Below are 24,959 nucleotides of genomic sequence, written 5' to 3' on the forward strand. Positions count from 1 at the left end.
GTGGTATGGTTTCTAGGTGTGCTTCATGGTTTACTCTTCTGTTACAGGCAGACAAACCTTCATCTTGGGCCTCCTTGCTCCAGGGACTTCAAGAGGAAGCGGAAACCAGCCGCCACTGTTGCAGCTGCTTCCCCAGCCATCTCCCCCACCAGCTCCACATCCACAGGTAATATGGGAGCATAGTATCCTTTCCTCTTCCTACCTCATCCCCCAGCATCTCCTTGCCACTCTGCTTCAAAACCGCCACACTTTTGTCACCCACCCACTTCTTCTATACCTATGCACAAATCCCTTTATTCATGGCCTATCCTCTTCGTCTTGAAATTCTCCACACCAACCTTCTGTCTGTTTTGTCCCATCATCCTTGCCTATTGTTTCCTGACTCTTTACTATTTCTGCTTTGTAATCCCTCACCCGATCAGAAAAGGGGGTTGAGGTCACACTGGCCGATGTACCGGTACACAATTAGCCCGGATGCATTGTTGTAACTGCAGTGCATGATAACAAGCACTTAAGTTGAAAGCAATGCTTAATTTGAGCCTGTGGTTTCCAGTGATCGGCACCAGCACTTAATTGTTGGCACCAGCATTTGACAGTCTGCCACATGGTGATGCTGTCTGTATAATTTTAGAATGAGCACGACAACAGTTGTTTAATAATTCTAAGTACCTTAACAATGACTAACACCCGCCTGCCTAAGCCATTCTTGCAGCTTTGGGTGGCCTGGAATAGTCTGAACTGTCACACTTGTAGAAGTGTCATGGTTAGTAATTGTATTGGTATGGTTATTGGCAGTGCTGCAGAGGCAATAGGTGGTGCCTCTTGACAAGCAAGGGCCCAGGCACTTCTTCATTTTTTTTTTTTTTACTTTTACAAATTAAGCACTGGTTAAAAGTATTTTTGATACTATGTTGGTGCAGCCAGTGCTAGGTATCTCTAGACGTGTTTCAGGATATTCGTTCTTCAGTAAAGCACAACACCTTGAATTTGGGTGTGCTGGCAATGCTGCTCGTAGTATTCTAAGGTTTCTGCACCACTTCCAGAGCACAGGTGCATCCCTATGAGCTTATCAGTCCAATAACTCAAATTACACAAATCACAAAAGTAGGTTTGGAACACACTGCCTGGCATACCAGTATACAATTGTCCCAGCTGCATTGTAGTGAATACAGTGCATGATAACACAAACTTTAGTAGAATGTTCACCATTTTTTCTGCAGCCATGCTGGATGTCTCTGGAGACACATGTTTCAGGATATTTGTTCTTTATTAGCGCGTACCACCCTAGGTTTGGGGGTGCTGGCAATTCTGCTGTGCTCTGGGAGTGGTACAGAAATATTAGAAGACTGAGCACCATTGCCTGCACCCACACGCCTGCGCTCAGGCCTATAACTGGGATTCAAGGCCTTTAACAACAGCTTTGTAGCCCTCAGCAGCGGGCTATAAGGCTATATTACAAATATGGAGTTTTGCCATTAGGTTTCAAGTCAGCCCATCTAGAAGTTTTTCCTCACAAATACGTTTTGTTGGTTAGTCTCAGTGCATGGTTGATTCCTGGAACACCACTTATTAAGGAAAAACTATACAAAGAAAAAAATTTACCTGTAAGATGACATTTTCTACATTTAATTTTGTTGGTTTAAAAAGTAACCTTGCCAAATTAACAGTAAAGTGTATTTGGCTGAAAACACCACTATCAGACGGTTATGCGTTTATTTGACAATTAATGGTATTCTGGAGAATTTGGTGGGACTGCCGTGGATTGCAAACTGTTTGTTTAATGCCAGATGCTATGTTATGCCGCGTTTGCGTTGACATATTCTGCAGTGGAGAATGTATTGAACTGTCATTGTCGGGATGTATCTGCTATGTACCACTATTGAACTCTGTGCTTTGCTTTGTATTGAAAAAATTATTTTTGCAAAAATAAAGTTAAAAAAACTGTACAGGTCCTTGTCGATATCAAGGGCATAGGAGTCCTTAAGAGACTCCCCTGTTAGCTCTGCAACACAAGAGAGGCCACATACCAACCTCTAGTGAGGGAATCAGTGCATGGAGGTGTATTTTGTATGTCTCTACAACTGCAACCTTCTACCAAAGTGCTCTCACCTATCCTAGCAGAAGAGTACAACCTTCAGCAACCAAAATGCCATGAGGGATCATTTCCTTGCCCCAGTATTGGAACTTTCATAGATTCCCATGCTTTCTATCACTCCCCGTCGTCGGAATGGGAGCCTCGGTAGTATCACAACCATAGAAACAAAAGAGAAACATAGGCCTAGGCCTCATCTCATTTTGTATCCTATCACTTTGTGTAAAAGAGACCAAACTTGCCAGGACCAATCAGAGCAGCCTCACCCCATAGAACCTTCCTGAGAGAGCTCAGAGCCTCAGATTTTTCTACCGCACGTTGTGCTAGGGAGTCTCCACTGAGCTCTGCTCAGTTTTCTCATTCTTTCAAGATATTTCTACAACTTTTTCAACTTAAATCAAGACATGTCTGACAAGGAGAAGAAGGCTTTATTCAGGTCCAGTGCCTCTTGTGGGAAAAAACGACTTTTTGTGGAAGATAAGCATGACAACTGTATATATTGCTTATACCCGGACCACAAGGCCACTGACTGCATGATTTGTAGAACCTTCTCTACAAAAACACTTCGGCTGTTGACTTGGCTTCAAAAAATGAAGACTCGGAAGGAAGTGCTTTCATCAGATGAAGAGGATTTGACATCTATGGCTTCTTCTCACAGATCCAAGAAGAGGGGTAGGTCTCCTCCTTCTTCTTCAGCCGAGCCCCCCATCAAGGCCCCTCATAAGATCTCTGACAGGTCTGAGAGGGCTAGTCCCATTAAATCTCCTCACGGAAGTGAAAAGGAGAGGCATGGACAGGCTGCTGGATTGGTTACAGCCACTAAGGACAAAAAGGAGGTTGCTCTCACTTCTCCTCCGTCCAAAAAGGAAAAGACTGGTGAAAAACACTCTACAGTCATTCTAGGGACCGTTCCTGAGAAAAAACAGCGTCCGTCTACGACAAAAACATCAGGTACGTCGACGACGAGTACTTCTATGAAAATTCCCGCTGTTTCCTTGCCCCCGTCGACGGGGATCGTCGCCGGTGGCGGTTTCGACTTCGACGACTTCATCGTCGTTTAAGATACCAGGTTTGTCGACGATGACTTCTTCCTCTTCGACGATGAAGATCTCCAGTAAAGTGCTGTCGAGACCTCGTCGTCGACTAAGACTACGTCGACGACAACAACAACGTCGATGACGCTCATGGTGATGACGACGAGTTCGTCGACGATAATTCCGTCGACGACGTCCAAGGCTCCGTCGACGAGGTCCACTGCACCGTCGACGATTCCATCGACTATCGTGTCGACGACAAGCGCATCGTCGACGACTGCCCCGTTGACGAGGTCGTCGACGGGTCAAAACTTGCAATTTCCTATTCAAAAGCTGAAGATTACACCTGAAATGACGTCTCCAAGACGGGTTTCAACGCTTCCACCTACACTGCTTCTGGATGATGAGTCAGATGAGGAGGAGTATGATGGTGGCAAATATGGGGATGCCTACAGTCCCTCAGATTTACATGTCAAATTGCAAGAGACTGACACGGAGGAATATTATGAGCAGGCATATGATCAAGAGTCTCATCGCTATGTTCCTCAGGAGTGATGTCCACTTGGTTTAGGACAGGACATGGTGGCCATGCCGGTCTCTCTAATCTTCAGATGATGCTGCAGGACTATAGAACTAGGTTTCCTTCGGAACCTTTATTGCAGCCTGCGCAACCTCCTCCTCAGGTGTTGCCGCAGGCGCAGCCAGTGGTCGTGCAGCCTCCTTCGCAGGCGGTGCCTCACGCCAGTGGTCATACCAACGGTCCTTTCCCGAACATCGGATCCTGAGCCCGCCATTACCTTTCAGCAGGATTCCTCTTCTGATGAGGAGGTACAGGTGGATCCTTTGACTGATCCATTGCAGGATCCAGACTTGGATCCCGGTGACAGTGGGCTACAAGATCCAGACGCCACTGGTCGAGATACGTCTATTTCCCCTCCAGTTGATATAGGGGGCTTCCATAACCTCATGGACAGAGCGTCAAAGAGGTTTGGACTACCAATTTCAAGGGAAGTCTGAATGTTTCCTGTATGACTTTAAAGAACAATACAAAAGATCAGTCAAATCCATTCCCATAATTGAGCATGTGTGGGATGAAGGGATAAAGATCATGCAAAATCCAGCCACCGTTATCTCAGTTCTTCCTAGGCTGGAAAAGAAATATAAGGCTCCAGAGGGCAGTCCAGCTTGTCTTCTTGGTCAGCCGAAGCCTTATTCGGTGATCTCCCAGGCTGCTCAAAGTAAATCCAAGAACCCATCAACCCCTTTGACTACGCCTCCGGACAAGGACGGTAGGTGTCTGGATAACGTGGGAAAGAGGTTTTCTTCCATGGCCAGCTTGCTTGTTCGAGCAGCAAATGCTCTCGCCATTCTAGGCAGATACGACCGCCAGATGTGGTGTGACATGGAGCCATTTGTGGAACAACTGCCAGACTCCGCGAAGGAAGAGGCTAGGAGAGTCCTTATGGAGGGAGAAAAATCTTCCTCCGAAGTAATTGACTGTGCGATGGATATTGCTTCCACGGCTTTTCGTGCCTTCGCAGGCTCAGCAGTACTAAGTCGGCAAGGCTGGCTGAGAGCCACCTGGTTTCGTCAGGAGGTCCAAAATAAGATCCTGGACCTCCCATTTCATGGGGAGATGCTTTTTGGTAAGCATGTTGATGATGCCCTGCAAAGTATAAAGAAAGGCACGGACATGGCAAAGTCATTGGGATCTCTGAACTATCGTAAGGTCCCATTTAGAGGTGCACGAGGCAGAGGCTTCTCTTCTTATAGAGGAAACACCCAGCAGAGATATTCCTCAGTCTTACAAGACTCAATATTCAAATCAACGGCAGGGGCAATCGGCGTCTTTCTCTCGCCAGCCTCCGCAAGGGCGTCCGAACCGCCAAGGACGTGACTATGCCAAGAGGCAATAGCGGCCTCCTGGCTCTACCTACTGATCCTTCCCTCCCAGAAACATCAGTGGGGGGCAGGATATCCTTTTGTCTGAACAGCTGGAAGTGTATAACATCGGACCAGTGGGTCCTGAATATTGTTCTGAGTGGCCATATGTTGGAATTCCAAGATCTTCCTCCAACAAGAGCCCCGGCGCCAACCGCACAAAACATCTGAGCCTGCTCCATCTCGAAGCCCACCAATTGTTCATCAAGGGGGCAATAGAACCGGTAGTTCTTTCTCAGAGGGGCAGAGGTTTTTATTCCAGGTTCTTCCTGGTTCGGAAGACAGCAGAAACTTGGCGTCCCATACTAGACCTACGAGAGCTCAACACTTATCTCCTCAAACTCTCTTTCAGGATGGTCACTCTCCAAGATATTCTTCCTCTTTTGAACCTAGGAGATTTTTTGGCGTCTCTGGATTTAGAAGATGCGTATTTCCACATACCAATACACCCAGCTCACAGACAATATCTACGTTTTACAGTGGGCAAGAGCCATTTCCAATTCAAGGTGCTTCCGTTTGGCCTTCGGTCTGCACCACGGGTCTTCACCAAAGTGTTAGCACCAGTAGCAGCATTCCTACGAAAACAATCCCTGGAAGTTTTCCCTTACTTGGACGACTGGCTCGTCAAGGCTCTATCTCTCAAGGAAACTTCTCAAGCCGTTTCAACTTGTATGCAGTTGTTCAATCACTTCGGCCTTCAGCTAAACGAACACAAGTCAGTTCTGCAGCCCTCAAGATCCACAAAGTTCCTTGGTGCCATTTTGGACACGACGCAATGCACAGCTCGTCCTTCGGAGGAACGTCAACAGAAGTTGATTGTCTCGGCTCGCCAGGTGCTCAACAAGAAATGCATTTCAGTCCGACAATACAAGTCTCTGCTCGGATCGATGTCATCCTGCATACCATTAATAACAAGCAGGGAGGAACGAGGTCACAAACTCTATCCAAAGAGGCTCAGAGAATCTGGGATTATGCGATTCTGCACGGGATCAATTTGAAGGCCGAGCACCTGGCAGGTTCTCTCAATGTCACGGCGGATGCCCTGAGTCGCCAGACAGAGGCGAATCACGAATGGGAATTGAATCAGTCCATTCTGGAGAGTGTGTTCTCGGTCTGGGGGACACCGACCATCGACCTCTTTGCCTCTCCGGTGAACGCCAAATGCCGGTTCTACGCAAGCAAGGTTCACCATCAGGGATCTCTGGGGAACCCTCTTTCGATTGCCTGGTATGGCGCGTTCTTGTACGCTTTTCCGCCAATTCCCCTCATCCCACGAGTACTCAGGAAGATGAAGGCGGAAGCTTGCAAGATGATTCTCATTGCACCGGCGTGGCCCAGGCAATTCTGGTACACAGAACTCCTTCTACTTTCCCAGGATCATCCAATTTGCTTGAGACCAATTCCATCCCTATTATCGAGGAATCAGGGGCAGGTGTTCCATCCGGATCCGAAATCGCTGCACTTGACAGCGTGGCTCCTGAACACAGAGAGTTCCGTCATCTGAATCTCCCCAAGGAGTGTAGAGAAGTGTTATCCCAGGCAAGGGCACCAAGCACTAATAAAACTTACAAAGCGAAATGGAAGAGGTTCTGCCTGTGGTGTCAAAGACAAGGTCATTGATAGAGAAAAGAGCATCCAGGCAAAAACAATGTAGGTAGCTGGCAACTTATTCGTATAGTAAATTATAAAAACAAGCAAAAGAAAGATTTTTTAAAACAGTAGATGTAATCATACATAAAATTTAATCACATTGATAAAAAATTGATAGACATGTTCAATCAAATACAAAAATTATATAAAAGCAATAAAATGAGAGTACAATATTAAATTATAGTAATCTCTGGTATCAAAGGGAAAAGTTAAAACATATGATGATTCCCACAGCTGATTGTCAAAGTAGATGTTTTTCCTGCAAGGTCTCCATCCTTACAAATCTCTACCGCATCAACTTTTGCCATATATACTATCATTGGCTAAGTCTGGTTTGGCGGATTCGTCTGTGAAGGTACATCTTGCAGCCATATTGAGGTTTTGGCGCAGTTCTTCAGGCCCGTCCTTATGGTCCTCTAGGATTGTTAAACAATTCTTGAAGGGCTTGTTTCGGATGTATCCTCCTGTTCGCCCTCCTCCGCCAGTTTGGCAGCTCAATCTTGTCCTGGCTCAACTCATGAAAGCTCCGTTTGAGCCGGTGCACAAGGCAGACTTGAAATTCCTGTCTTGGAAACTGGCCCTCCTCTTAGCTCTAACATCAGCGAGAAGAGTTAGTGAGCTTCAATCCCTATCCATAGTGCATCCATTCCTTCAATTCAAAAAGGATGTGCTTATTCTTCGCACCAATACGAAATTTATTCCGAAAGTGCCTTCTGAGTTCCACTTGAATGAACCTTTGATTTTAAAGTCTTTCTTTCCGCACCCTTCTATGCTTGCGGAACGCACATTACATTCTTTGGACGTTCAGAGATGCTTGAAAATCTACTTAGAACGCACACGACCCTTTCGAAAATCATCCCAATTGTTTGTGTCCTACAGCGCACCACGGAAGGTGTTTCCTTTGGCAAAGAGTGGCATTTCCCGCTGGATCTCAAGTACGATTCAATTCTGCCATCAGGAGGCGGGCAAGCCACTGAACAGAAAAGTCCGTGCACATTCCACAAGGTCTGTGGCTCTTTTCTCTGGAATCGCCATTAAGGACATATGCAGGGCAGCAACGTGGAGCAGTACTCATACCTTCACGAAACACTACTGCCTGGAATCTGCAGGACGAGACGACGCGGCTGTTGGTCAGGCAGTTCTGCGGACTCCTTTTCATTGAGAGGTGAGCTTTTACTACAGTCCCTCCATCCTGGTGAGCACATTTTGTTTCTTGTTTTTGCTATGCTATAAGTATTGCTATGTGGTTATGTGATACCATGTATTTACAAAATGTGGCTTGGTAATTTACTGCTAGCTACTCTGATAGAAAGCATGGGAATCTATGAAAGTTCCAATACTGGGGCAAGAAAACAAGTTACTTACCTGTAACTTTGGTTCCCCAGTATTGGTAACTTTCATAGATTCCCATGCGCCCACCCTCCTCCCCTGGGAAAGCTCGGTCTTTTTACAGAGTTAGTGGCGGTTTGCACAACGGCTACGAAAATCTGAGGCTCTGAGCTCTCTCAGGAAGGTTCTATGGGGTGAGGCTGCTCTGATTGGTCCTGGCAAAAGTTTGGTCTCTTTTACACAAAGAGAGTGATAGGATACAAAATGAGATGAGGCCTAGGCCTATGTTTCTCTTTTGTTTCTATGGTTGTGATACTACCGAGGCTCCCATTCCGACGACGGGGAATGATACAAAGCATGGGAATCTATGAAAGTTACCAATACTGGGGAACCAAAGTTACAGGTAAGTAACTTCTTTTCTTCCAAAACATTGTCTCCTTGAGCCATGCCGCCTCCTGTACCAACTTCAGTGGTGCCTCCTATTTCTCCAATTTTCTGCATCTCATTGCCTCAAAAACAGGATAAGAACAATCTGATAAACTTTTTATCAGCAGTGTCATTCTTCAGAAGATGAACCTGCAAGAAGGAAAAAAGGAAAATGGGTCACCGTTCTTGCTGTTCAAGGGAAAGGGAATCATCTATGTCACAAAGATCTAGGCCACATATCCCTCTAGTAGAGATTCCGCCTCATCTTTGAGTAGGAGTGTGCTATCTGCCAAATCTCCAGAATACAGAGGATTGTATTTGTGGATGATGATGTCTTCTTCCCCAAGTTCAACAACATAACTACAAGGAAACTTAATATTTAGGCATCATCATCCATCTACAAAGCCTCAATTATGTTTGAAATGTTGCTTCCAAAACCACAGGCTAGAGCAATGGTAGACTTTGTACTTGGTCTTTTAGTATATACAATGTACACCTTCCTCACTCTGGCTGCCATTACATCTGTGGTTAAGTGACAGGTGAAGAAGCACAGGTCTTCTAAGTCGGATAAGTTATTTCTGAAGGAAACTCCTCCTCCTGATTCTTTATTTCCTTGCAGCTAAATGATCATTAACGCTTCTGGCTCTTCCAGAAAAATGTAAGCAAACTGATTGTGCAGTCAGTAAGAAAATCTGCACAGAATTGTCTACTGCACAGCATTATTGGGCCATTACACAGCGAGCTATGGGATTCCCTGAAACGTTTTTGGACAAACGTCCCAGGGAGAATTGAGAGGCATTTATGGAATTCAAGGAGAGAGTGAGTGTGTCTGATAAAACCATCTGAGTGGCACAGGATTCTGCTGATTTGATCACTCAAGACATTTGCCATGGCTTGACCAATATATGATGTTACTTAGCATACCGTTACTCAGCAGGTATTTACTTCGAAGTTTTTACTTCGCGAATACCTTTACTACGTATGATTTACGTGTTCATGCTTTTACTTCGCAAATGTATACAAATACATAAAAAATGCTTTTACTTAGCAGGTAATTATTACGCATACAATTACAACGCGTTATTGGTACTTTAAAACAAAATAATCATCGTAATAGTAATCTATCTCCTGGCACGCACCCTGAACCCTAAATATACCCCCTACACCCCAAAACCCTAACCCACCCTGACCCCTAAAATGACCCTTGTACCCCAAAACCTCCAGTACCTCAAACCCTAAACGCACTCCGAACCCTAAAATTACCCCCTACACCCCAAAACCCTAACCCACACTGAACCCCAAAATACCCCAGCACCCCAAAACCTAAACGCAACACAGTAACTCCATTATGCTTAGTAAGTGCATGCTAAGTAATGGAACTTGCGTAGTAAATGCATGCTAAGTAATGGCATCTGCGAACTAAAATATACGTAGTAATGATAATATGAAGTAATGACTGCATCGTAAAGGTAGAATACCGGTTAAAGCTAGCATCATTTACAACTGAAAGTCAACTAAAGATCAGGCTGCACATGCCTTTCTCTGGTGCCATTATTTTATGCCCTCCAATACGTAGACAAGGCACTCCAAGGAATGAATACTGAAGCAGAAACATTGATGTTCTTTGGTCTGTAAAACCAAAAGAATTTTCTCAAAATAAGTTTAAAGGGTAGGGACGAGGACAGAAGCAGCAAGAATAAAAAGCCTTGCCAAAGCCAATAGGTCTGGCGTGGCAGCCAGCCTTTTGGTAATTCTTGTTTTGTCATGGTTTTGCACAGCTTTACTGTTTGGAAAGCTGCCGGTTCTTTCATCACTCTAAAAGAAAAATCATTGTCTAAGGGCAAAAAAAAATGCGATCTAACAAAAACTCGCACATTAGCATGGTAATCACTGGCACTGAAGGGAACTACTTTGTGTGTGGATATGCTGCTTGTGGAAGAACAGCATGACGTGACTCCTATTGAAGTCTACCAATAGCTGAAGTATTCTGAAGCATTGTCCCTTCACCCTGGGCGGAGAACTCCACTCAACCAGCAGAGTTTTGCCAACGCCAACTCCGCGGCGGAGCGGAGTTAGCCTGCACCTCCACCCTCCTTAATTTAATTGTTTTAAAGAAGGCACTTACCTGCTGTGGCGTCTCCGGACTGCCTCCTCCTTTGCTGTGGTCGCCCTCTCCTCGACCTCGCCGTCCACATCCACGCAAACGCACAAGACGTACAGCGTAGGGGTTTGCGTGGATGAGTACGGCGAGGACGACTAGGAAGAGAGACCACGGCAGGAAGGAGGCAGCGCGGAGACACCACAGCAGGTAAGTGCCTTTTTTAAAAATAATTAAATTAGGGAGGGGGGAGCGGAGTTTTTCTCAAACTCCGTGGAACTCCACGTAGTGGCACTCCTCCAACTCCCCCCTGGCTTACCCTTAATGCATGCTGGAGTGGGAGGAAGAAAAATGTGAGTGGGACAAGCTACTGGATGAAGTCTGGCTTCAGACCCCCACAAGTAACTACGTTATGCACATAGTTTTAATAAAATCAAAAGGTGTTAGCTAAAAAAAAAAAGCCAATTGGTCTGGCCAGCATCTCGCTTTAATAAAGAAGGCAAGAAAGAATAAAATAATGGAAGGATGAAAGAATGCACAAAGAAAGAAAGAGGAAAGGAAGAAGAAAATTGGAAGGAAAGAATGTAAAAAGAAGGAAAAAAAGAGACAGAAGAGAAAAAAAGAAAGGAAGAAAAGACTAGAAGAAAGGATGAACTAAGAAGGAAGGAAGTAGAAGGAAAGAAAAAACAAAGGAAAAACAAAAGAAGAAAGTAAGAAAGAAGGCAGGAAAAGGCAAGCACAGAAATCAAGGAAAGAAAGAAGAAAAACAGAGAGGAAGAAAGGTGGAAGGAGAAAGAAGTAAGGAAATAGAAAGCAAGAAAAGAAAAAAGCACAGAAAGAAAGAAAATGAGGAAAAAAAGAAAAACCGAATCAAAAAAGGAAAAAAGAAAGAAGGCTAGAAATAGTAAGAAAGAGACCAGAAAATGTAAGGAAAGAAAAAAATTAAGGAAAAAAGAAAGCCAGGAAGAAAAAAGGAAAGAAAAGGAGGCAAAGAGAGAAGGAAAGCAAAAAGGTTAGAAAGAATAATAAAAAAAGTAAGGGAGAAAGAAGGCAGAAAAAATGCAAGAAATGGAGAGAAAGAAGGAAAGGAAAAAGAATTTGAAGAAAACGAGAAAGGAAGAAGTAAAAAAAAGAAAGAAGGTAAGCCGAAAAGGAAAAAGAATGAAAACAAAAATGGTAGAGAAAGCAATAAGGAAAGAAAGCGATGAAAAAAGAAATAGAAGCAGGCAGACATGGTTGCAAAGATAGAACACACTCATGAGCGGATTTCAGTTTGTATTCCTGTTGTCTTTCAAAAGACTATGTTCTTCCCAACTTTTTCAGACCAGTGTAATAGCAGCTTTCAGGAAAAAAAGTCACTCCAAAAGGAATTTACAGGAGCATTGACAGGAGACAGTAGCTGATAAAGCTGGAATGTGCCATTTACTTCAGAAGTGTTCTGCTATTACAATAGGTTCTAAACGCAAAGGCCACACTAAAGCAACTATTAAGTAAAAACAAAAAACTGAAGGAAACTACCTTGTGTGTAGATGTGCTAAATGTGAGGGAGCAAAATGCAGTCACTCAAAGTGAAGTTAACCAGTAGCATAAGTAGGCTAACCCACCGCCCGTGCTGTATGATGTGGTGGGCAGAAGCAAAATGTGAGTGACACAACAAGCCAGTGGATAAAGAGAGGTGGCTGAAAGCCCCTTTTAAGTAAGTATATTATACATATAAGTTTAGTAAAATCAAAAGGTTTTGGCTATCGCCAAAAATAGCATAAACAGAACTTTCAAAAACCAGTCTCAAAAGAACAAAAGCTCTCAGAAGCTTACAGCGGAAGCAGGAAAAGCTCGAGTGACAAGACAATGGCTCCCCATATTTGACAGCATTGCACAGCTCCCCGGCGAGGGGAAACATTTCCAACCACTTTGTACCTTGGCAGAGCATCACAAGAGATGTGTCAGTGCTTTGTGACGTCTGGTTACAATTGGGCTCTGTTCTTATCCGCCTTCACTAGCACCAAAAATATTCAGACATAACACCTGAAACGTCTGACTCACATCTGTCTAGAGTTTTGTCCCATTCTGGACTTAAAATATGACAACAGCGGATCATAAAAACACTTCATCAGATTTCTCCTAATCTTTGCCAGAGAAACTGGCCAGCACCGACAGAACTGCAAGAAGCTTATTTTCACATTCCCATCTGGAAGACTCATCAGATTGTTATCCGAATTTCAAGTGTCACTTGCCTGACCAATCTTGTCCTCCCATTTTGTCTGAAATCAACCCCAGACTTCTTTTTTTTTAAGTGTATGACAGTGGTTACTTCAGCTCTACGAAAATGTCTGCCCATGCCTGAATGATTGGTTGGTCAAAGCCAACACTACATCAAAACTAAAGCAAGACATGAGGAGGATACTGTCTCTTAACCCTAGGTTTGGTCTCAGATCAACTCAATAAAATCAACCCTGCACCCACAATATAAAAATTTAGTAAGTGGGGCCTTCAGTAGACATAGTGAGAAGTCCCTTCTTCTGATTGTCACCTATACTCTCTTTCTGACTGCTTCTGCACCCCCATTGGTACGATAAGTCTCAACCCCCCTGGGCAGCATGACATTGTGCAATGTTCTAGGTCCCATTGTGATACTTAAAAAGGGGTCTGGAAGATCAGTGATGTAAGCAGATTGAAAACTAAAAAGTGAAGATTGTCCAAATCCGCCACTGAGTCTCTTGATTGAGGTTACACACTTTGGGGAATTCTGTACCAGAACTCTCACAGCCCTGTTTCAGCAGTAAGGCAGATATTCACCCATGGAGAAATTGTCCCATGCCAACATGCTAGAATTTAAGAGCTGTTCACCTTGCTCTGAAGTCCCCCCTTCCATCCAATCTGGCATCAACAATTCTTATTCAAACGGATACTGTAACCACAATGCACCATATCCACATGGTTTGAGGAATATGATCAAGAGTTGAGTCAATGTGGCACTGGGCGTTAAACCAATCAGGCACGGACTCTGAGATTTTCCCTTGTTCCCACAACCCCTCCCCCCACATTATTACGCTGCGGGGGACGCTGAGGGCACAAGGACTGTATTGAGTCTAGGCCCACAGGAGGTCATCCCCATCTACAGCGCTGAAGCATGGGAGAGCGCATCTGTGAGGGGCATGGTGCTGAGGCGAAGCTGTGAGCACGCACATTACTGGGAATTGACCCCATAATTTTCAGACAGTCTTACTGATGATCTGCTAAAACCTCAGGCCGCACCAGTTCAAGGCCCAACCCGGATTCGGGGGGGGGCGATCCGCCAAGCAGTGGCTGAGCAAAATGGCAGGGGGCGGGGTACCAAAACTCTGCATCAACAAGGATGTGGCGGAAGTCATCTTAAGACTGTAAAATAAACAAAAAATGTGGGGGGCTGGGTAGGGATGCTGACCTGGGGCCAGAAACATGTTTTTTTAAATTTCGCTGCAAATTTGCAGAGGAACTGCAAATGTGAGGTAAAATTCTTCACCCCCACCAAAAAAGTGGGATAGAACAATAAAAAGAATAAAAACCTGGGTGGGCCAGGGCCCCTGGGCAGCGCATAGGTAATTTTGTGGGAGAGGGAAGCATGGCCATCAAGCCTCTAAGAGGCCCCGGGGACCTTCTCCAGAGCTGATGTTTTAATGAAGGAGAAGGGGGCGTGGAGCCCCTCTTCCCGAGCCATCTCGTACAGTGGAGTGCTGTTGAGTAGAGTGGCATAGAGTGGAGAGGCATACAGTGGAGTGAGGTACAGTGTACTAGCATAATTTACTCTGCCTTAGTGTGGACTGGTGTAGAGTGGTGTGGCATACAGTGGAGTAGAGTGGAGTCGTGTACACAGGAATAGCGTCAGGCAGAGCAACGTAGAGTAGATTGGTGTACAGTGGAGTGGAATAGCGTACAGTGAAGTGGTGTACAGTGCAGTGGCATAGATTGGAGTGTGGTAGTGTGGACTGGGGTACAGTGGAATAGAGTGGAGTTGCCTGCAGTGGAGTAACATAGAGTGGTGAGGCGTACAGTGGAGTAGCGGTGTCGGAAGTTGCGCTAGAATGTAGTAGTGTGGAATGCATTAAAGTAGCGTACAGTGGATTATCTTACACTGGAGTGGCAAAGATTGTAATACTGTGGAGTGTGGTAATTGAAACAGATGTAGCATAAATGTGTGTGAATGTATGTAGATGTAATGTGGCATGAATATACAATATAAGGGGTAAATGTAAATTTTTAGTAGTATGTGTAAATAGTGTTACAGTTGTAAGTTTTAAAAGCTTTAGTTATATATGGTGACATGTTATACTATGTTACATGCAGAGGAGAAGGAAGTATGTGATTGGCTAATGGCTGTTTACCAAACGTAAAAGGCAGGCATGTCTTTTTTAGCGCAGGTTGTCTACATTCTGTTTTTTGCTATGTTCTGGGTTAGGGTCTTAGATATAGCTGTGTAGTAGGTTTTATTGTCTTTCCTTACCCATAACCACTTTATTAAAGTGGTAATAAGTAGAGAAATGTATTTATAATTTTCTATATATTTTTATTATTTTATTTTTCTTCCGGCCAGCAGTTACACAACAAACAGTACCTTACAATTATCAGAATTGTTGGTACATTTGACACCTTGTGATTACAATATGTTACACACATAACTGTTAACACTTTCTCCTTGCCAATTTCAATGGACAGTGAAGTATATCTATGTGGCAGCGTAACACCTTTCTGTGGCATCACTACACTCTTCACATTCCATTTAGCCCCTGTGTGAGTCACTCATCCGAGTACTGCAGTATCAACGTCATTGATATTTGTCAATTCATGTCTCTGGTTCTGTAGTTCCTTGCAAGTATTGCACGAGTGGTTCCCAGAAGTCTCTGGGCCTCGAAGCTCGTGGGATGTCTTCTGCGTAAGTCTCTAACGTTTCTTTGCAATAGGTCATGTCTTTAATCCAGTCTTTAAGCCTGGGTGGTCTTTTGCTTCCCCACCTGATCGCTATGTGTCTTTTTGCAAGTAGTAGAGCTACCGCTAAGAATTTCCTGCGCCTAGCGGGTTTGAGCTTCTTGGCTCCTATGATGCATATCAAGGGGGTGTTAGGGATTTTTTCCGATAACATATCAGTTAGAGCGGCAGTGACTTCACCCCAGTCTGCCTGCAGTTGTGGACATGACCATGATACAAGGAAGAAGCCCGCGCCTGGCGCTTTGCACCTCAGGCAGGCATCTGTCTCTCTAAGGCCCAGCCTCTGTAGCTTAGCTGGTGTATAATATATTTGGTGGATGAACTTTAAATGTATAATTGGACGTAAGAAGTGTGAGTTGTGTGCAGCTGTATTGCCAGTCTTGCTCTCCAATTGATACACCCAGTGTCCTTTCCCATCTACTTAGCGCTGCTTCGGGCTTCACAGCCTGCTCATCTTGAGCCACTGTGTATAGTCGTGTTACCAAATTCTTTCGTGTGGGAGCCTTTAATAATAATTGTAATGCATTCAATTGCTACCAATGCAGTCAGGCATGGGGGAAATGCTATCTTTTTCCACTGCAATGTGTGGTATGTATGCATGTGGTTTCGTCCAGTAGTGTGCATGTTGTGCTTGCGCACAAAGAAAGTACAACTGAAAGTCTGGTGCCCCAAAACCGCCCAGGTGATATTGTTGTGTAAGTGCTTTCCAACTGGTCCTAGCCTGTTTACCAGCCCATGTCAGTCTTTGTAGGACAGAGCTCGGTTTATCAAAGAAGGACTAGTTCAGTCATAGTGGTATGTTCCAGAACAGATACAGGAACCTAGGCAATATTATCATTTTCTGAAGGGCTATCCTGTCCGCCATTGAGAAGGGTATTTTTATCCACCTGTCTACCTGGTCTTCTAGTCTTGTCATTGCCTTTCCATAGTTCTCCCTGATGACTATCTCTGGATCCCTATGAATCCAGATCCCTAGGTACTTAACCGGGTCTGTGTGCCATTTCAAGGAGAATTATAGATCGGGTTCCAACGTGTCTTCGGTAATTGGTATCACAACAGATTTATCCCAGTTTATGCAGAGGCCAGCGTAATTTTCATATTTAACATATTCTCTAATATTCGGGTTTAAGTTCCTATCCGGATGCGTGGTGTATAGAACCAGGTCATCTGCGTACAATGCTATTCCAATTGGCCTGAGGTCAAATTGTAAAGCTGTTGCAGAATGTTTCTGGCAGATTTTGCAGGCCAGCGGCTCAAGGATTATAGCAAAAAGCATTGGTGACAATGGGCATCCCTGTCTAGTACCTCGTGTAATCGCTATGGGGTTAGATGTGGAGCCATTTATCCTGACTCGTGCTTTGGGTGCTGTATATAGTAAGGAGATCCACTTTAAAAAGGGTTCAGGGAACCCCATCTTACGTAGAGTGACAAACATAAAGTCCCACTCCACGTAGTCAAGCGCCTTAGCGGAGTCTAAGAGAACTGCGGCTGCTGGCACATCCGGGGCTAATTGGTGGTAGAGTGAGAAGATGGTGCGAAGGTTGTGGGTAGTAGACAGTGTTGGCATGAAGCCCGCTTGGTCCGGTAGCACTAGATTACAAAGAAGTGGCTGTATTATATTCGCAATTATTTTAGCTAAGATTTTAGCGTCAATATTTATCAGGGACAAGGGCCTGTATGAGTCGCACTCAAGGGGATCTTTACCCGGTTTCGGGAGTGCTATCAGGAGAGCCTCACTTAGTGTGGCCGGTAATACGCCTTCTTCGTATGCTTCTTAAAGCATTTCAGTGAAATGTGGGACTAGTATATCTCTGTATTCTTTGTAGAACTCTCCCGGGAGTCCATCAAGTCCTGGAGTTTTATTATTGGGGAGAGAGTTAAATAAGTCTATTTCATCTTTAGAGACAGGGAGGCAGAAGTACTTCCTATGGGTGTCTGACAACCATGCCATCTAGATATTTCCTTATGTCTGAAGTGGAGGCTGATACCTGGGCTGTTTACAATTGGGTGTAATATGTAGTGAAGCATTCCAGTATGGCTGGAGTGTCATACACTGGATCGTGCTGTTCATCCCGAATCTGCGTGATATATGCCGTGGTATGAGTGGGTCTTTATATGACAGTGCTCTACCAGGCCTGCCCCCCTCCCCATAATTTCAATCTGTGTGTTTGCGTGAAATGTATTTAACCTCATCTGCAAATTCGTTGTATTTATGAATGTGTCTCCTAATTTCAGCCAATATCGTGTCACTTTGAGTTTCCGCAAAGTCGCGTTCCAATCCGATAATGTCAGCCTCAATTTTCTCTAGCTGGCTCTGTATATCTTTCAGTAGGCCTGCGTGTGTACTTATAACCCCGTATGGTGACTTTAAATGCCTCCCAGAGGGTCCTTGTACTCTGGACCGAACCAGTGTTTTGCTCAAAGAAGGTCAGTATGGCCTGGCGGAATACCGGATCTTGTAATGCCGTATGTCTTAGTCTCCATGTGAACTGTCTCTGAATTTCTAATTGGATTCGGACCAGTGCATGGTCAGACAATGTCTTGGGTAAGTGTACCACCTCAGTAGCCCATGTGCATACATCTTGCGTTACCAACCAGTAATATAGTCTAGACCAAGTAAGGTGTTTTGACGAGAAACACATCCCTTCCCTCCTGTCCGGGTGTCTGTCTCCATATGTCCACTAGGTCCCAATCCGTCATCCCTTCCCGTATGACCTTACCCGAATGCTTACCATATCTATCTAGTCCTGTTGATCTGTCCAGTGTGGGGTCTAAACAAGTATTAAAATCGCCTCCCCAGAGGATAGTGCCAGGTTGGAGATCGTTCAGTTGGTCTAGATTAGAGCATAAAAAGACAGATAATCGGTGTTTGGGCCGTATAAATTTACTATGGTTAACACCGTGCCCCCATAATTTCCCTGCAATATCACATAGCGCCCCTGATCGTCACACACAGATTTTATAAGCGTGAATGGTACTGTGCGCTACACCCAATATCAGGACGCCCCTAGCGTAGGAAGAGTAGGACGATGTCAGTCTGAAGTAGCCCACTTCACTCAGATTTGAGTTTCTCTAGTTTCAGATAAATGTGTTTCCTGCAGGCAAGCCACGTCTATTTTGTCTATCTAAGTACTCCAGCAACTTACGTATTTTCTGTGGGTTATGCAGGCCCCTCACGTTCTAGGAGTGGAGCTCCAGTGGTCTACGTTGTTTTAGGGTGTCCGCTATTTGTTGTTCCGTCGTCATCTGTCCGGTACATGTGTTTATAGTGCCTGTCGTAAGTCCTTTTGCCGTTGCCCCGCTGGTCACCAGAGGTTTCTGCTTACCCCTTACCCCACCTCCCACTCCACTGCCCCCAATCTAGTGGAGACACACCCTTGAGCTACAACCAACATACCCCCTAAAAAAAAAAAAAAAAGAAAGAAGAAATATAACAGTCGGTGCGGTTCACACGCAAGGGCCAGAGCTGCCCTTCCGTTACTTGCAGGCTAAACCACATGGGACAACGGCCTTCCATTCATAACATCACTTTAACAACTAACGTCATTATTATTTAGTGTATAGGGAACCGTTTAGACAGCGGCGGGCGCCGGTCCATTTTGAACATCGCACACTGCCATCGCTATATATTATATCACAATAAAACTACAATATGTTCATATTTACTGCCAACTTATCTGACTGTGCATATCAAGCGATACAAAAGACGGCTGAAATGCCAGAAACCGGTCCTCGGAAACTTGTTTCCGGTCCAGGGAAGGCATGGCTTGGCAGTTTGGGCTGGACTGTTCCCATGAGGCACAGGGTCAGACTGATTTGCATATGGCCATGTCTGAACTGGGGTGGCAGAGTGGGCTAAACAACGGTGATGGATTAAACCCAGATCTGTTGACTGGGTGTAAGTATTTAATTGGTTCAGATGCTCCGTCCATCACCACCCTCTTTTGTACCACTTTGTTCACCATAAGTTGGCAGGGTATGCTCAGACGTGGGTCCCTTGCTCACTTTGCCGCTGGATTCAAGCAAGCTGGGCTGAAGACGGCTGAAATACCAGAAACCGGTCCTCGGAAGCTTGTTTCCGGTCCAGGGAAGGCATGGCTTGGCAGTTCGGGCTGGACTGTTCCCATGAGGCACAGGGTCAGACTGATTTGCATATGGCCATGTCTGAACTGGGGTGGCAGAGTGGGCTAAAGAACGGTGATGGATTAATCCCAGATCTGTTGACTGGGTGTGAGTATTTGATTGGTTCAGATGCTCCGTCCATCACCACCCCCTTTTGTACCGCTTTGTTCGCCATAAGTAGGCAGGGTATGCTCAGCCGTGAGTCCCTTGCTCACTTTGCCACTGGATTCAAGCAAGCCGGGCTGAAGACGGCTGAAATGCCAGAAACCGGTCCTCGGAAGATTGTTTCCGGTCCAGGGAAGGCATGGCTTGGCAGTTTGGGCTGGACTGTTCCCATGAGGCACAGGGTCAGACTGATTTGCATATGCTTCAGAAAATGGGGTGTTGATGGACAGAGTATCTGAATTAAACAGAACACTCATACCCAGTCAACAGATCAGGGCTTGATCCATCACCGTTTTTTAGCTCACTGCACCATCCCAGCTCAGAACCTGGCTACATGCAAATTAGTCTGTCCCTGGCCCAGTGCATCATGGGAACAGGGCAGACCAAACTACCAAGCCAATTCTTATACTGGGAAGGAAACAAGCTTCCGGGGACTGGTTTCTGGCATTTCAGCCGTCTTCGGCCCGGCTTGCTTGAATCCTGATGGTGCAATGAGCAAGGGACTCACATCTGAGTATACCCTTCCACGCTTATGGTGGACAAAACAATTCAGAAAAGGGGGTGGTGATGGACAGAGTATCTGAATTAAACAGAACACTCATACCCAGTCAACAGATCCGGGCTTGATCCATCACTGTTTTTTAGCTCACTTCACCATCCCAGCTCAGAACCTGGCTACATGCAAATTAGTCTGTCCCTGGCCCAGTGCATCATGGGAACAGGGCAGACCAAACTACCAAGCCAATTCTTATACTGGGAAGGAAACAAGCTTCCGGGGACCGGTTTCTGGCATTTCAGCCGTCTTCGGCCCGGCTTGCTTGAATCCTGATGGTGCAATGAGCAAGGGACTCACATCTGAGTATACCCTTCCACGCTTGTCTCCTTTCTGGTGAAGAATTGGCTTGGTAGTTTAGTCTGCCCTGTTCCCATGATGCACTGGGCCAGGGACAGACTGATTTGCATATAGCCAGGTTCTGAGCTGGGATGGTGCAGTGAGCTAAATAACGGTGATGGATCAAGCCCTGATCTTTGGACTGGGTAAGAGTGATCTGCTTAATTTAGACACTCTGTTCATCACCACCGCCTTTTCTGAATCGTTTTTGGCCACTATAGTTGTGGCAGGGTATACTCAGACATGAGTCCCTTGCTCACTGCACCATCAGGATTCAAGCAAGCCGGGCCGACGACGGCTGAAATGCCAGAAACCGGTCCCCGGAAGCTTGTCTCCTTTCTGGTGAAGAATTGGCTTGGTAGTTTAGTCTGCCCTGTTCCCATGATGCACTGGGCCAGGGACAGACTGATTTGCATATAGCCAGGTTCTGAGCTGGGATGGTGCAGTGAGCTAAATAACGGTGATGGATCAAGCCCTGATCTTTGGACTGGGTAAGAGTGGTCTGCTTAATTCAGACACTCTGTTCATCACCACCCCCTTTTCTGAATGATTTGCATATGGCCATGTCTGAACTGGGGTGGCAGAGTGGGCTTAAGAACGGTGATGGATTAAACCCAGACCTGTTGACTGGGTGTGAGTATTTTATTGGTTCAGATGCTCCGTCCATCACCACCCCTTTTGTGGTGCATATCAAGTGTTTTTCTATATTTGAGTCCTAGTTGTCCGTCGTCCTCTGGATATGATCGCTTTCCAATGCATGTAGTGGAATCGCAAGAGCGTCCAATATGTGTCCGTTAAGTACAGGTCATTCAACATCAGACATTGTGGACTGTTCCTCATGTTCTCCTCTCGGCGATCTCCTCCCTGCGCTCAACTGGCCTTTTTGCTGTAGAAGCTTCTGTACTTCCAATGGTTCATTGAATATCCGCGTTTTTCCTTCGACTGTGATTTTGAGTCTGGCGGGTATAGCATGGCGTATGGAATATTCAGTTCCCTCAGTTTCTGCTTTGCAGTGGTAAATTTCTTCTGCGTTTCTTGCACCGCAGAGATAAAGTCCGGGTATAGGGATATGTCCATTCCTTCGTGAGATAGCTTTTCAAGTACTCTGGCTTTTCGAAGTGTGGCGTCACGGTCCCTGTAGTTCAGGATCTTGGCAATGATCGTCGCGGTCTGCATCCAGCAGGTGGTTTCGGCGCTAGCGATCTATGGGCTCCTTCAACAATAAACGCCTCAGAGAAGGTGTCTCTTCCCAGCATGGCTATCAACAGCCTCTCGACTTATTGTCCCATTGGGCCCGTGTTTGTCATTTCTGAAATTCCCATCAAGCGGATGTTGCTTCTCCTAGACCGGGCTTCTGAATCTTCCTTCTTTGCCGCCAATTTCCTCTCTATCTTCGTCTGTTTCGCTTCCAGTTGCACCTGGGGTCTTCTGCTTCGGATATTCTCCGCTCCGCCATATCAATTCGTTCTGTGTGTTTGTCAAGTCGTTCAGACATCCTGTCCACCCTGTACGTCAGGGAGTCTATCTTCCCATCTATTGGTCAGTGCAGCTTGGATTGTATTCAACATGGATTGTATGTCATCATTTGTAATCCTCCTGCAGGACCCGGCATATTTTGAAACACAGACTGTTAATCAGCCCTTTGTTCTTGCTGTTTCTTAGCTGGGTCAAAGTTTATTTTCGGTTGGGTGCGGTCCGTCTTCCCCATACTTCATTGAGAAAGTTAACTGACTCGTAGCCTCGACTAGGACAGTGCCTCTGAGTATTCGGCACCGCAGGTCATAGTACACCAACAGGGCTGCACTTCAGAGTATCATTATGCCGTAACCACCTTCTCAACTCACTTGAGTTCCTCCAATGTTTCGCCACAGTACCCCCAGGTCATGTTCACAAGTGCTTTTCTAGTTTCCTCTGCGGGGGGGGTGGAGGGCACTGTAGCACGGTCCCCCTATTATTCCCTTGGTTTTTCCTCAGTCACTGCCAATGTGTTTGACCAATGGGCCCCCAGTGCAACCTCGGGTGCCCAGTCCTAGTGGCCGCATAAGAGTGCAATATTTCGGTACTTGGGCGCTTCTGTCCCGAGATGCAACCTCAGACTGCGTAGTGTCCAGCACATGGAAGTGTAGGGGTGAGCGTGAGATGCAGCTACTGGTGGTCCTGCTGTTGATATGACGTACTCCCAGTGGGCCTTTCCGATTGCCCCAAGACGTTTCAGATGGTGTGTGTGCTCACCGGCAGTCTGAGTTCCACCTGGTAAGGTCGCTGCCTCAAGTGACCCGTATTGAAGCTGGTTTGCTTCAAAATCCACAATTAAGGCTCCACTCCCCACCGGTATGCCCACAGGGGAGGCCCTCCGACATCCGGCCTATCTTGTCTCGTCACTCACGTGTGTTCCAGTCCCCGCTTCTCCTCCCTGTACGTGCCCCCAGCGATTACACAATGTGGCCTCCGGTGCGCCCGCTAATCATGATCTGGGTCGCGGGGTCTCAGCGCCAGCATCACGGGGGGAGGAGGGGGAAATCAAGGAATCAAGAACCAGGAACCGGTCGCAAACTCAGCCCGCACCCAGCAAGCCTTCATTCGGTCCCTCTCGCCGTGCTTTAAATTTCCCCCACAGCTCACTGGGCCAGCTCTCACAGATAGGGGATGGTGTATTCTGCCCCCCGAGGTCGCAGACTCAGTCTAGTGTTCCAGGGTACAAGTCAGTCGGGCCCGCCCAACTTGACCAGCCGTGCTGCGTGCTCTACGTCTCGGGCCGGCCTCGCACTGTGACCCGTGGATTCACTTTCGCTTTTGTCTCCAAGGCATCAAATCTCCGCTCTCCGATTCGGGGCACCAGATCAGCTGTAGGATTTCTTAATGGCACGTCGCTAGGTCCGCCGTCACCTCTCCTGGCTCCCTTGCCTTTTCCAGATGTCTCGTATCAAAGTGAAGGATGGTTTTGAAGGATATTTTGGGCGTACGCGAGGAGCTCGCTTAGTCAGCGGCCATCTCGCTCTTCGGCTAGCTCTGCACCCTTTTTTTCTACTTTATTTTTTTACAGAAGCTTTCCTCTTTTGCTGGGCTGTTGAGGTAATCCAACTCTAGAGGTGATAACCTCTGTACCTTGTTTGACTCTTCTTAGCCAAAACAGTCCCTGACTCTCAGCAGTCTTAAAGGTTAAATGTTACGTTGGTCACGTACTCTAAAGTGCGAACTAATAGTTTGGGGTGTTTTGGTCCAAAGAACTTTACCAGCGTAACCTAGGGCAGCAATTAATGTAAATGGGGCTTCCTGTATGTAGCTAGTCAAATGGAACTCTCTTATTCCAAAGGTATTTCCTGAAATAGGCGGTAAGGACTCATAACCTCACGAAGTGGATCAGCAACTGCGCGGACGAACTCGCCCCACTGAGGACCCCGCCCAGCAGACCCGGCAGCAAGAAGGCCCCATGGTTCACCGACGAACTCAAGAGCTCCAAGAAGAACTGCCGAGCCCTCGAGAAAGCCTGGAGAAGGGAACCAACACCGGACAACATGACTACCCTCAAGCTTGCCACCCGGAAGCACCACCAACTGATCCGCGCCACCAAGAAAACTGCATTCAAGGACCGGCTCGACAACAACGCACACAACTGCAAGGAACTCTTCAACATCGTGAAAGAGCTCTCCAACCCCAACGCCGGAAACGACATCACCCCATCGCAAGACCTCTGCAACTCCCTCGCCTCCTACTTCCACAACAAGATCACGGACATACACAACAGCTTCAGCACTCAACCGACGCACGCCATGACCGAACCACCGCCCCCCACCACCACCCTCCGCGCCTGGACTCCGATCAGCACCGAAGACACCGTCCGCATGATGAACTCCATCCACTTCGGATCTCCAACCGACCCCTGCCCTCACCACGTCTTCAACAAGGCCGACACTGTCATCGCACCCCACCTGCGGGACATCATCAACACCTCCTTCGACACTGCCACCTTCCCGGAGAGCTGGAAGCATGCCGAACTCAGCGCCCTACTCAAGAAACCTACAGCGGACCCCACCGAACTCCAGAATTACTGCCCCATCTCGCTCCTCCCGTTTCCAGCCAAAGTCATCGAGAAGACCGTCAACAAACAGCTGGCCGCCTTCCTCGAGACAAATGGATCCCTCTACCGCTCACAGTCGGGCTTCCGAGCCAACCACAGTACCGAGACCGCCCTCATCGCTGCCACCGATGACATCCGAGCCCTGATGGACAACGGGGAAACAGCGGCCC

General features: G+C 46.4%; 1 protein-coding gene across 1 annotated transcript in view; it reads left to right on the forward strand.

Annotated features, from left to right (window-relative positions):
• Positions 1 to 24,959, forward strand: part of GPATCH2L (G-patch domain containing 2 like) — a 177,855-nt gene that overhangs the window by 140,754 nt on the left and 12,142 nt on the right. Inside the window, exon 6 of the mRNA XM_086939455.1 lies at positions 48 to 166. Coding sequence (XP_086795581.1) covers positions 48 to 166 — 119 coding nt within the window. The remainder of the gene's footprint in view (positions 1 to 47; positions 167 to 24,959) is intronic.

The sequence above is a fragment of the Lissotriton vulgaris genome, chromosome 9 (genome assembly GCF_964263255.1).
Source record: "Lissotriton vulgaris chromosome 9, aLisVul1.2, whole genome shotgun sequence".
Classification (NCBI taxonomy): domain Eukaryota; kingdom Metazoa; phylum Chordata; class Amphibia; order Caudata; family Salamandridae; genus Lissotriton; species Lissotriton vulgaris.